Here is a 13,627-nt window from a genome sequence, read left to right on the forward strand (position 1 = left end):
AGAGTGCATCCCAGTCTGCCACTTTAAAACCTCGAAGTAATATGGAAAGCCAAAACGAAGGTTCCGATATGGTAACCCTAGTTCTATAAGCACATGCGGAGCCCTCTACTGGACTCTATGGGTACTACCTCCTCCAATCACAAGCACGCACTTGCCCAGTAAATTTTTATTGTGCACGTAGCCGACCAATAGGACATCGCTACCGATATGTGCTTGACGTATAAATAGTAGTGTTCCTACTGCCTCATCATCTGACCACCTCTTCAGCATATGGTGTAGGAGCGTCAGGGCTCATCGGTAGAGGGCTCCGCCTGTGCTTATAGAACTAGGGTTACCATATCGTAACCTTTGTTCTATCTCACACAGGGTCCGCCCTCTACTGGACTTTATGGGTACAGTGGGTGGAGCCCGATGACTATTTGCTCTACCCGCAACAAGCCAAAGTCTACCACACCAACCCGGTTGGCCACTGGCAGGGACAGAATTGTGGGTCACCCCTGAGAAGGTCGCTGGACCAATAGGCCTGGACCTGATAGGCTTGGCCTGACCATTAACACCTGGACTGCCCACTGGAACGTCAGGCACCGCCACTGTATGTTCCCCCTCTACACCCAGTAGTCACCAGGGGCCATATTACAGAAAGTTCCTAACCGGCAGATCCTATCCCAACTGCTTGGTAACCATGGTAATAAGGGTTAGGAACTGATTTAGGAAAAAGGCCATTACAGATTAACAGTTCCTAAGTCAATATTCTTTTCCTAATTTTAGATAAGAAAAGTGTATTACAGAAGAATCCTAACTTTGTAAAATCTTAAATAAACTCTCCTAACTTTAGGAGAACTGTTAAGCTGTCCTAACTTTTACTTTTCCACCAGTTAGTGTTTGCTAACTCATTTAATCCACATGGTTGCTCTTTAATTGCTTTTACAAAATCAACCAAATGTCAACGGGCGGAACTTAATTGATTCTACCGATGTGTTTGGTGACAAAACACTCGTTAGTAGAAAGGATGGATCCGTCTCCCTCTCAATGCATCAGCGCTGAAAGCCCAACCACTTAGATTTACAGCAAGACGTGGTGGAGACTGCCTGCTGCTTGGGTGGTCTATACGACCTCAGCGGATAGACCAGCCTGTGTCTGCCTCTCCCTTTCAGGAGCCAAACCTGGAGAGGCTAGTCCAACACCAGCATCGCGCATATGATGCTTCACCCTTGTGATAGAGACACCCAGACCAGAAGTACGTGTCACTTCCGACATCACTTCTACCAGAATGACGAGCAACCGTTCCCGCCTCACCAAACTGAAGGGATGAGGTGGGGTGGGGGGAACTGGTGTAGATGTCAGCCCCAGGCTCACAGCTTCCAGGTGAAGCAGTGACAGAGTACACCCTCGCCTGCAGCAAAACGTCGCAGAGAGCCACTCGTGGACGAAACAAAACTAATGGAAGCAGTGAGCGATCTCATTATCTGAAGTATATCGGGGAATGAATTTGGCCGAATAGAATCAAACATGCTAACACGTGCCGTCACACTGTTGCACTCTTGGCGTCATGTCGCTATGCCACACAGATGCAGTTCAGGCAGCTGGCTCCTGTCATCCTTCCCTCTGTCTCTGCGTGATTCACTGCAGGTAACAATGTGCAGATTGAAGCTACATGGCAAGTGCCAGATTGACGGACACACATACACACAAGTATAGATGTCTGGCTACGTGCATAGCCTACGGTGCAGCTACGCACGTAGACCCTACGCAGGAGTATAAATCAAGCTTTAGACTACAGACAGCTTTCATTTAGCTGGTTTAGCTTTGCCAAGCTAGTGTTAGTGCGGTGTGCTTTAATAACAGGATGAAAGATGTGGACAGAGTGGATCAATCAACTCCTTCTCTACGTTATGCTCGTTTAATAGATGTATCGACAAAGTTGTCTTTTACTCTTTAGGTTTTGTTGCACATTCTGCAGTAGCTTAGAGCTACTTTTACTTCATCGTGTCTCTGCGATGTGTTCTCTGTTCGTGTGCTGGTGGCGACACAGAGCTGCAGAGGTGCATCCTGATAACAAACAGTATGGTCTTCAGCCCCAGGCCCGTTTACCACCATGCTTCAGTGCCCATCTAGTATCTGATTAAACATGTAAATTGCATATGCCTGCTCTGTTCTGTACAGGGGTTCTTTACTGCAGCTCTCTGCCTCGGGTTTTCAATGTATGCACGTGGACGGGCAGGGAGGTGCTCTTCCTACCTAATGCCTTTTCCACATAGGCATGTGGAAAGGCAGAGAGGTGTCCTCCCAGAACAGAGCCATACCACCAAATTTAAATGCAATTCCGCAATATCAGTCTTTGATGAAATTTATCCTGACTGAAATAAGTGATTTCATTGAAAAACTACATAAAGCCCCTTAACTTATGTAAGTTAAGTTTTTTAACCATAACCAAGAACTTTTTCTAAACCCAACCAAGTAGTTTTGTTGCCTAAACCAAACCAAACTGCAAAATTTTATAACATTAACAACTAGTTTTATTTTGAAAGTTTTACCTGACATTGCATGTTTATTATTGCAAACCAGACTGGAAGTTGCATATTGATTATTGATAACTTGACCGTGGAGACCTACACATCCAAAAATTATACTAAACATTTACCCAGGGTGTTAAAAAGTGACACTAAGGGGTCTTGACCAAGCGTCCATATGCGACAAGTTGGGAGTAAGAATGTTTTGGCAGTGATGGAAATGGCGATCGGGAGGGTTTCCTGTGAAAAACTATTTCACAAGTTCCATTGTGGCAACAGGAAACAGCAAGAAATCATCAGTGCCCCTTTATTGCCATTAAGGGGAGGAGAGTTGCGTAGTTGCTGTAGTTGAATGAACGTACAACTTGTTTATGTTATGTAGGTTATTTTCTTTTTGTGAGATGGCTTACTGACTCATGTTCCACCATCCTCTTCCTGCAACAACTCATCTTTTGTGAGATTTCAGAGCAAGTCTTCTGTATTTGGTTAAACACAATGGTCTATCTCTTCCTCTGGATCATTTCCATGATGTTGTCATACCAAGGATTATGTTGCAGCCATAACAGCCCATTTTGCAGTCAATAAAGTTATGTGTCATTTTCAGTTATTTTGCTTGTGAGTCTAATGTAACAGTTACACCATCATTTACTTTATTTTCACAACCTGAAGGTGAAAACTATTGTTATGATCATCAGATTCTATGGCAAAAACTACTGCTGTAATATTAAAACTTGGTCAAAGGTGGTTTATCTCAAAAACTGCAATATTTTGATGTATGAAGGGATAGGCTTCTTGCAGTGGTGGATCATCCTCTAGATAAATGGCGTTAGCTGATCACATCACGTCACTTTCAGACAAGCGGTTGGCAGCTAGCTCTGTAGCTGTCAAGTGTAAACTAATAGTGGTCAGTAGTCCCAGTTAAACAATGATACAATAAACATGTCATATCATTGTTTAAAGCTTAAATATTCTGAATCCTGGCCTTCAGGATTCGCAGCTGTGAATTGATATGTACCATCAGTCTGTGAAGTTAACGTTAGCATTAGATAATTAAAATGCAGAGCTGTTATGAGTATCTTTAACAGTCATCAGTCAGACTTAAAAACCTTTATAATGCTATACATAGTATAGCAGTAATATCTAACAACCTCAAACTGCTTCCTTAGATTTTGTGTGTGTCACTTCTATGCAATCTTTCCTTTCCCCATAAAGCCATGGCGAATGATAATTAATAACTGTGCAGCTCTACTTCTGTTTAACACACACAAACTTCAAATGTAAAATGAAAGACTTCTTGTGTTCAAGATATTTTCATTAACGAAGCTCATGCAGACAGCAGCTGTTTACAACAGCAAATGTGACAATGCATACAGGTTAAATCACCTGCGTGTCCTATCAATCGGCGATAGAGTGTACAAACATAGAAAGTCATGCTGTATCAGATTGTCAAAGCATATGACATCATGAAAGGTTTGTCATATTATTTGTCAGGCCAACAACAACAAAATGTGTTCCGTTGCATTATCACAACAACACAGCCTTGTGTTTAAAGTTAGCAATAGCATCAGAAACCATCCTGGCAAATAACTTACCGTCAGCAGCAGAGGACGGCTCTCTTTGACAGCTCCCACACAGCCCAGACAGCCGATCACCATGATGATGGTCCCCACCGCAATGAGCAGGTTGGCTGCTGACAGCGAGGGAAGGGATGATGACAGGGTAGCAAAGTTTCCTTGGGTCACAGAGAGCCAAACTCCAACCCCCAGTATACCACATCCTCCCAACTACAGGGGAAACACAAAAAGACATAAAGCTGTCAGTGTGTAAACAACAAACTCATCTTAAACAGGGATACAATCAAATGTGGTGCAAAAATATGTGCGGACTTGTTGTGGCCTTCTGTTTGTTAAACTACATGCCGGAGAGGGAAAACGGAAGAAAAAATCTTAGAACAGCTGCAACAATTGGGATAACAGATAAACAGAGATAGCAGAGCAAAGCAAACTGAGTCTGCAAACAACCCAGTTGTAATGAAATGGTTCTACATTTGGGAGAAGATGCTTATTTTGCTTTTTTGCAGAGAGTTAGTGAGAAGAATTGATACCACTCAGTCCAGTAAAAATAAGGCTACCGCCTGCAATGGGTTAGCTTAGCTTAGCATAACTGTTTACTGCCAGGAAATACTCCTACTGTCAGTCACTGCGCTTTTATTTTCAAAATTAACGAGATGTAAATTCTTTATTATCGAGCTTTAGAGGTGCTGGTAGGCGGATTGTGTGACCTTTAGACAGGCTAGTTGTTTTCCTGTTTCCAGTCTTTATGCTAAGCTTACCGGCTGTAGCTACATATTTAGTGTACAGGTGTGAGAGTGGTATCAATCTTCTGATCTAACTTCTGGCAAGAAAATATTCATATTTTCAAAAAGTTGAACAATTTCTTTAAGGTCACTTTTACATCTGTAGTACAGTTCACACAGTCCTGACCAAAGAAAGAAATTATAATTAATTAATTTTAAAAACTCATTACAAACAAATCAAGAGCTGTAAACAGGAAGTCATTTAGATTGACAAGTAACTTATTCATTGGATGGTTTTGGTGACTGTCATTGTACAAATCAAATACTGGTGACTAACAGCAATAAGTACATTAATTTATTAGTTAGTCTGCTTTGCGCACCAAGTAGACATTGCACCAGAGTTTGGTTGGTAGCAAACTGAGACTTTGTTATAGTTGTTAAATGAAATGAACCAAACCAAACACACACCAGAGTTTGTGTAAACCAAACCAAACTATAACAGATTCAACCACAATACAGTACTAAGGAGTCTGATGGCAATGAAAATGGTGAAATCTGAACACTTTTTTGTATGTATATTTGTATAATATACCCTACAAAAATGGCAAGATTTTTCTTCACATTATTGCAAATTAGTATTTGTATACAGACTTTACATTTAGTTAATTTAAGATTTTAGTCAATTATTTTGGTTCAGTCACAATTTCCCTTTATTAGACAGCTGACTGTAGAGGGTGACAGAAACTAATTCATTCATACTCTCTCCTACAAAATGCATGTATATGTTACTATACTGCTAAAATTTTACTAGGTTTTCCCAAATATGCTTGGCTGCCAAGCATAATCACTGTCTGGGTAATGTTCACAGGCAACATTTTTATGAGTGAACGAACCGCTACATTTATTTTTTACAACACTGAAGCCACAGGAAGGTGGTCAGGGTAGGTGGTAGACGTACAAAGCACAGACTTAGACTCGCTCAGTCACAGCTGTAGTCAGGTTTAGGCAACAAAAGCACTTTGGTTATAGTTAGGGAAAGATTGTGGTTTTTGTTAAATGTTGATAATCTTGTTGCGTTAAGTGATTCAAGTCACTGCTGACTTTTTATCTTAAACTAAGATCATTCTGTAACCATAACTGAGTGCTGCAAGTGTCCAAACATAAGTAGTAGTCACTACCTGCTAATATTGTATTGTAAGATCGAATATTTTAAACAAATGAAATACCATGTGAAATAACATTTTACTGATATGTTAAGTATGAAGATTTTTGCGGCTTGCCAGATACATTAATTAACAACATATCCTCATTATCTTGATAGTTACCATACCTTTAAAATGTATTTGCTGTTACACTGTATATAAGCGGGATTTCTAGGAGACATGGTTGGCCCTCTACAACCCTGAGTAAGTCTAATTTTCATAATAATCCACATGGTCGGTAATTCTTTGAACATTTCAAAGAAAGAAAGTATGAATTTTCATTAAACATTCTGAATTGTGATATTAGACTAATTATCACCTCCTCTAAAGAGGTTAGGCTTTTCATATATGAGATCAATTACAGTCAGTTGGGAAGAGTGCTGCACTGGGAGGAAATCTACACTCTTTCCAAGAGTCCAAAGCCAGTGTCTGATTCTTATGTGATCTTAGGTGAGAACAACTGCATGTTTGCCTTCAGTGGTACATAATGATAGTCAGGGGGGAATATAAGATGCACATCAGTAAGGATTTGGAAATGGATCTAGTAAACATCCATAATCCACACACGCATTAAAGCCACTTGCCAAGACCCCCACAGGCAATAAGATTTACATGGCTAGATACACGATTATTGCCCCCACCCCCCTCCCCAACTTTTCTCTCTATTTCCGGCTTTAACACAAGATCTTATTTAATGAGCATTTGAGCTAAAAGTAGGCCAAGGCGGAAATAAAAAGCACTCATGTGGGGCTCTGTTCACTGAGGCAGGTTTTTATTCACCAACACAGCTGGGAGATTTCAGCAGCTTGCAAAAAGGGTCTTTGGGTCACTGTCACTCAAAACGGACCTTTATTATGCCCCAGAGTGTATTCTCTAATGAAGAGTGGCCACAGCGAGAAGGGTGAAGGATGAAAAGGAACTCTGGGAATTGATGGTGAACATTTTCAGGTCAGATTATTATGCTCATTGGAGGGGGGTATCACAACATGGGTGCAGTTTACATTCTACAGACATGCTGGGCATCTGCGTCAAACCAAGTCCTCCTCAAAAACTACAAGACATAATTTTCCCTTATTATACAGCTATATATAGCCATATATAGCAGTAAGCAAATTAATTAATTGATTGAACAATTCTTTGCTGGCTTCATCCATCTGTTAAAGTTAATGGTTTTTGTCAACAAGAGCCACAGTTGCACGATATTTGACATGTGGTATGCAAGAGGCAGCGGTGAGTACAAAGACACTTGAAGCAAGGAGGCCGTCAACATCAGTTAAATCATATTATGTTATTGAAGCCTAATGACCATTGTGGCTGTTGTTTGTATACTTGTTAGGGATGGGTATTGTTACTCGATACCTTTATGGTATCGACCGAAACAGCCCAGTATCGAGTAGAATTGAAATGTCTCCAGTCAAACCAGTACTTCAATCAATACTTTTTGGTACCAGATTGTGGCAAAAAAATACTATTTGTATGGTTTTTTTGCAGCCAAAAATCAAAACAACACACTGAAAGAAAGAGAAAAGCACACCTTTTTTCCCCTTTTGTGATTGCACCATAAACTGCATAAAAATAGGCCTGTGTGATTATAACAGCCCCTCCACCTTTGGCTGCGGTCACAGGCATGTTCGTCACTGGCTTTCCGTTGGTTTCATCTTCTGGTATCATTTAACACTTCTCTGTACGTTTTTATTTGTTATTCACAACACTTCTCACTAATCGATCACTGCGTTCTATCACATTAATTAAACGTTTTTGTGGCGCAGCAGCAATCAGTTGATTTCACTCACAGAGCCTTGATTTGATCGCCTGAACGTGTAGCCTCTCTTTTCCTCTGTTTGTGAGTCTTTAGTGTAGTTAAGTGACTTGTTTAAACAGACTCCTTTCTCGTTTTAAACTTGTGTCGTTTTTGGAGGAGGTTTGCGACTCACCAATAAAGGGAAAAGCACTCACGGTAATTTTTCAATTCAGTTTATTGATCGATAGTTAACAAAATAAGTTTCTGTTGTTTACTTTCAACCCACGTATCAAAAAATTTACTTAAAATTGTTTCCCACAACTTTTTTGGTCACTAAACTATTCCACTCCTCCACTGTCATTCAAATATAAAAAAATTTGCAAGCTGTGGTCTTTCCCGGTATAATAGCTACTACCCGTGAGGATAAACAACTTAGGATGAAGAGGGATCTGATACAATTTCCCAATACTTTTATGTAGCCTATTTGAAACAAGAAAATAAATAAATTATATAACCTTGCTAGTCCATAACATCGATAAAAATAATAATTGGCTACCAATCAACTACTATGGCTTCAACAGGTGGCATTTTATGCAAGGTATCAAATAAAGTAGTCTACTGGTATCGATATCACTTTAAGGGAACTAGTTTTGGTACTGGTAATGAAAAAATTTTAATGATACCCAACCCTAATACTTGTAAATACAACTTACAACATTTCCATATTTTTCTTCTCCATGTTGAACCCACCTTCTGACTGGAGTTAAATCAACAAATCACCTTGCTTGACAAGCAAATCCACACAACACCTTGTTGAGATATGGGAGGTGTGTGTGATCTATGGTTACGCATATTCCCCTTCTCTGTATGGATTTGCAGATATTTATGTGTCTTTGGAGAAGTCCAGCATCATAAGTGAATTACCTAATAACATTTCTGATCCCCTTTCATAGTATATTCAAATTCTGTGACCTATTTTATGAAGTCCAATTGTAATTTAATTTGCTCATATGCTGTATGTGAAAAAAATCAAAAATATTCATATATGTTTGGTTATTATCTTATTATGGTGATAACATGGTTGTATGAGACTATTTTTAACCTCTCTTGAACCGAAAGGGTAAACTCTTTTTTTATACACTGATCATATATGATAAGCAACCTTAGCAACTTAAAATCAACCCATTCTTTGTTTTTGTTTTTTATGGTTTATGAAACTGACCACATAAAGCGCTTTACAACACGTCACATTCACACACACATTCATACAGTGGATGCTGCCATACAAGAGGATGTTTTCCAAATTCCATCATTCATTGATTCATAATGATTCTCACATGATGAGCTCACCCATACATTCACACATTGACAGCACAGCAATTTTGGGTTCAGAATCTTGCCCAAGGATACTACAACCACCTGAGCCACAGCCCCATTTCATGCATATTTGTGCTGCTGCATTAATATGATGCATTCAGTTCAGACTTGTGTCTTGTTTGAAGTTTTATAGAAATGTTATGAGGTCCGACTTAGTAAAACTGCTTTTGTGACTTTAGGTAAAAGGAGTCAATCCCACCTGGCATCGGGCGAGAGGCAGGGTACACCCTGGACAGGTCGCCAGTACATCGCAGGGCCAACACACCCAGTAACACACATTCAGCCAATTATCCTATGCGTGTCTTTGGAGGTCAGAGTACCTGGACAGAAACCAAGCTGACACAGGGATACCGTGCAAACTCCACACAGAAAGGTTTGAACACCGGACCTTCTTGCTGTGACAGTGCTAGCCACTGCACCACCATGCGGCCTCCAACAGTCCAATATAAGAAGATATTCTATATTTACAGTGAGACAAAAGCAAGAAGTCCTCACCTTTGAACAGCTTAAACCAGCAATTGTTTGCCATTTTCACTTGATAAATGACTTAATTTTCTGTCACTCAAACAATTGATTAATCATTTCAACACTAGAATACTGAGTATGGAATATTAGACTAGTAAGACTGACTTGTTACAACAATTTTAATCACCAGTTACCAAAATGTGGTCTAGTAGTGGTCTGTAGTTTTAAACTTTCTCAAAATCCTTTCATGTACTGCAGCAGTTTTTACAGGGAGTTTTACTTTCTCTGTTCACAACTGGTCTTGATTAGCACCCGTCCGCCGAAAACAGCAGCTTAAATTGTTACAGTCACACCGATTTGCAGTGTTTAAATTGATGCCGCTATCTGGACTGCCTCCTCCTCTCTCAGCAGGTTTTTTTTACAGTATTTGAAGCAGAGCCTCTGATACTGGCTGCTGATTAGGGCCCAGTGATAGAACATATCGTTTTCCTTAGTAAATAGCCTACCTATTTACTAAACTGCCTATAACAAAAGTTGGCGCAGTGGAGCAGAAATATCCACATTGATATACTTTTGATGATATGGTGATGAAAGGGAGTCTGTGAATGATTTCCCCAGTAAAATATAAATGTGCAGTAGACGTACTTGACTCCTGGGTTGACAATGTTCAATACAAGTGGAAGTTAATGACTACATTTACAGTACATGACTATCATTGCTCTGGTCTCATTGTAATTATGAACGCTCCATCCAGAGCATGGGTCAGGAATACCTATTAATATAATCATTATTAATCTGAATTCTTATACATAAATGAATAAAATGTGAAGCCAAGGATTAGTACTAAAAAAGAGAGTTTTCACAGGTACGTCGGTAAGGAATATTAGTTTGAAAGCACGGCCTTCATGTATTATTTCTTTTGTGACGCTTTGATGTGTGAATCATGATCTCATTGTCTCATGGCTCTAATGGTTATAGCCTGGTGATGAGGTTTAATAAAGGTAGTTGGTTTTTGATGTATTTTATACTTTAGATCTTCAATACATTTGCTTTATGAAAGTGGTAGAAAAACCTGATGGGAGAATTTATTTCTGCACTGTCTGTCGCGGTGGGGGCAAGCAAGGTAACAGGAATACAGGAGGACTGAGGTGGAGTAGATACAGTTCAGTGATTTATTAGTGGGAAGAGCTTACAGACAGGTAAAGATAGGCAAGAAAGTAGACATGTAGTAGGTAACAGGCCGGCAAGTGGGCAGCTCAGTTGCAAGTGTCTGTGTTTTGGTGATGGAAGCAAGCAGAAATAAATTTGTCATATAAGCTCTGTCCTGAGAACTGATTGACTGATTGACCCCAGGAACCTCTGCTGTCCCATGACCTTTGTAGGATTCGAGGTCACTAATGGAAAATTTATAACAATTTCATGATTTACGACAAGAACTCACAGAGCATGAAAAACCAAAGTGGATAGCCAAAGTCTGTCATAGAATTACAACTTGCTTGGCCCTTCTCAGAGAACAATCCACTATCTACGGTTTCCATCAAGTGGAACTCAGACTTGAGGACTTTAAGACTAAAAGAACAAAGAAACACACTTTGCCCTGCAGAATTGAAATGTATATTATTTAACGTTATGTATGAATATGAAAAGAATGTGAAGTTTTGAGTTAAACATGCTGATTTAGATGCATGGGAACAAACCATGAAATAACTACTTCTACTTTATGTGAAGATTTGAAGTGTGTACAATATTTACACAAGTTTGATTCTCCATTTTCCGTACAAACCTATTTTACAGTGACATTCAGGGTAATTTGGGAGACAAGTTTCATTAGTGTAGGCTCTTGTTTTTAACTCCATTGGCGTATTTAAAAGAATATTTTAAAGTGATTCATTTTTGCGTTAACCTTAAAATCAATCAGTTAAATAGGCCTATTGTAACTTAATGTTACGTATTAGCCTATTCTGATGAATTATGAATAGCTTCATTGTGTCCTCACTCCACTCATTATAGCCTCGATGGGGTGTTTAGACTCTTTGAATAGCTAATGAAACAGGAAAGGTGAATATGCATTACACAGCTAACAAGGAGACAAAAATGTAAGTTAGAATGTCAAAGCTTACATTCCCTCGTGTGAGGGGAGACAGACAGGCCTGAAATTCAAAGATTGCTGAAATGTATGGACATTTTATTTTAGGCTACTATTTCATTTACTGTAACAGATTGTGATGGAAATTTGATGATTTGATATTTTACTGTGTTTATTGTTTCACCTTGCATGCTTCATTATTATAGACCTATGTTTCACTGTGTGGTTTTTGATCATTTTATTAGGTTGCAGTTAGGTAGAGGTTCCCATGGGAAAGATGCTGATTAGAGAGTTTTCTTATCAGACTGTCCATGATAGGCCTTCATCTCAGGGCAGTAGGTCCCTACTCCCTTCCTCCCTAAGATAGCTGCGCAATATAAAGTCTCCTGTTTCTTCACTGGCTCTTTGTCTTACATTCTGCAGACTGTTTGCACTCTGTATGTCTGTCTGACCCTTTGCAAAGAATAAAACCCTTAAAAGACGTCTGGATTGAATTCTTTATTTCAGAAGACTCACTAAAGGACATATTTCCATTATAGGCTATATGTATGTATAGCCTATAATTGCTGTAAATTTACAGCAAGATTTGAACAGTATTAACCTGTTTTTCTTAAATACAGCCCTTTACTGTTAATGTAAACACAAATCTGTTAAATTATGCTCCATTAACGTTTTCTTAAACAGTACTATAACGTATGCCTAAAATACAGCAACCAACGAGTATCTTAGATAACGGTATCATGCAGTATTTTTTGCATTTTGGGAAAAACAATTTCACCTGATCTGCACATGTCAAGCTGGATCCGTTAGTTTCTTCATCCATCTCCATCTCCTACTTACTATCTTTTGGGTGACTTGCGATTGTATTAATTTATTAATTAGTGCAAAGTCTATCAGTGATGTTTCCAGTTTGTTTTGCTTGCTGAATGTGTGCATGTCATGATAGAAGCAGATAGCTAGAAATTTGCACACAACACAAGGCAAGTAATTTATTAGTTGAACTGTTGACTGTTTTGTGCATGATTTAAATCCGACTGTTCAATTGTATTTAGGGTGATTTTTGACATGTTTCTCTGACATCACAGATACACCACACTATTTTCTCTCTGCACTACTGATCATAGAAAGTACTTGCCTGTTAATCACATGACACAATTGATTTCACACACCTGAAACACTGAAATATGGCAACTGTCAGGTAAACTGGCAAAAAGCAGTTTTCTTTCTTGCTTTACAGTCTTCCAACTTCAATTTAGTACTTCTTTAACTAGTACAATGATGTTTCTCTTGTCATGTCTGTGAACATTGGTCTAGCACCTCTCCAGCCTGTGTGAGACATGAAAATTCACAACAATATACCTAATTTAGTCATGCGGTGTTGTATGCCTAAATGCAAAAGGACCTTTCAGAAATGTGCAGGTCTGAAGCCTACAGAAATCATAAGGAATGTGTGATTAAGCCCAGAGTCAGTGTGTCAGTGGATATGATGTGCCATGTTGTTGTTTTTCAGGCGCTCATTTGGAATAAACCCTGAGAGAGGCACCGGGGCTGGACTAGGCACCAAGGGTCTTATCAAAGAAAACTGGCAAAGTCACCAACAAAAAGACAACAACAGTCTGTCCACATGGATCCACTCTGCTGAGGAGACTCATGGATTTTGAGTGGGACTTAATTTAAGATGGTGAGCTTACTTCATCTCATTACTCATTACATATATTTATCAAAACTTGGGCTTATCCCAATCCTCTAATTCTTTCTCTCTCTCAATCTTCCCGTCCTGTTCCCTTCCTCTTTTTCCCTTACAGAGTAAAAAGTCTGAATCCCTCTTCCATTATCTGACTCTATTCTATCTAGAAGTTGCAATTAAAGTAATTTTGGAACTCATCTCTCCTCTCTCTTTCTCACGCAGTCAATGGGCTACCAAAGCGGGACTGAGAGAACTGGTTTCTT

At 39.3% G+C, this 13,627-nt stretch overlaps 1 protein-coding gene across 2 annotated transcripts in view; it reads right to left on the reverse strand.

Moving 5' to 3' along the window:
- tspan4a (tetraspanin 4a) overlaps positions 1-13,627 on the reverse strand; it is a 163,402-nt gene that overhangs the window by 57,468 nt on the left and 92,307 nt on the right. For both annotated transcript variants that reach the window (XM_038700589.1, XM_038700588.1), the window contains one exon: positions 4,103-4,294. In XM_038700589.1, the coding sequence (XP_038556517.1) occupies positions 4,103-4,294 (192 nt within the window). The remainder of the gene's footprint in view (positions 1-4,102; positions 4,295-13,627) is intronic.

This window comes from Micropterus salmoides, unplaced genomic scaffold, assembly GCF_014851395.1.
Source record: "Micropterus salmoides isolate LMB-PRFRI ecotype aquatic unplaced genomic scaffold, ASM1485139v1 Ms_hic_scaffold_6, whole genome shotgun sequence".
NCBI classification, from domain to species: domain Eukaryota; kingdom Metazoa; phylum Chordata; class Actinopteri; order Centrarchiformes; family Centrarchidae; genus Micropterus; species Micropterus salmoides.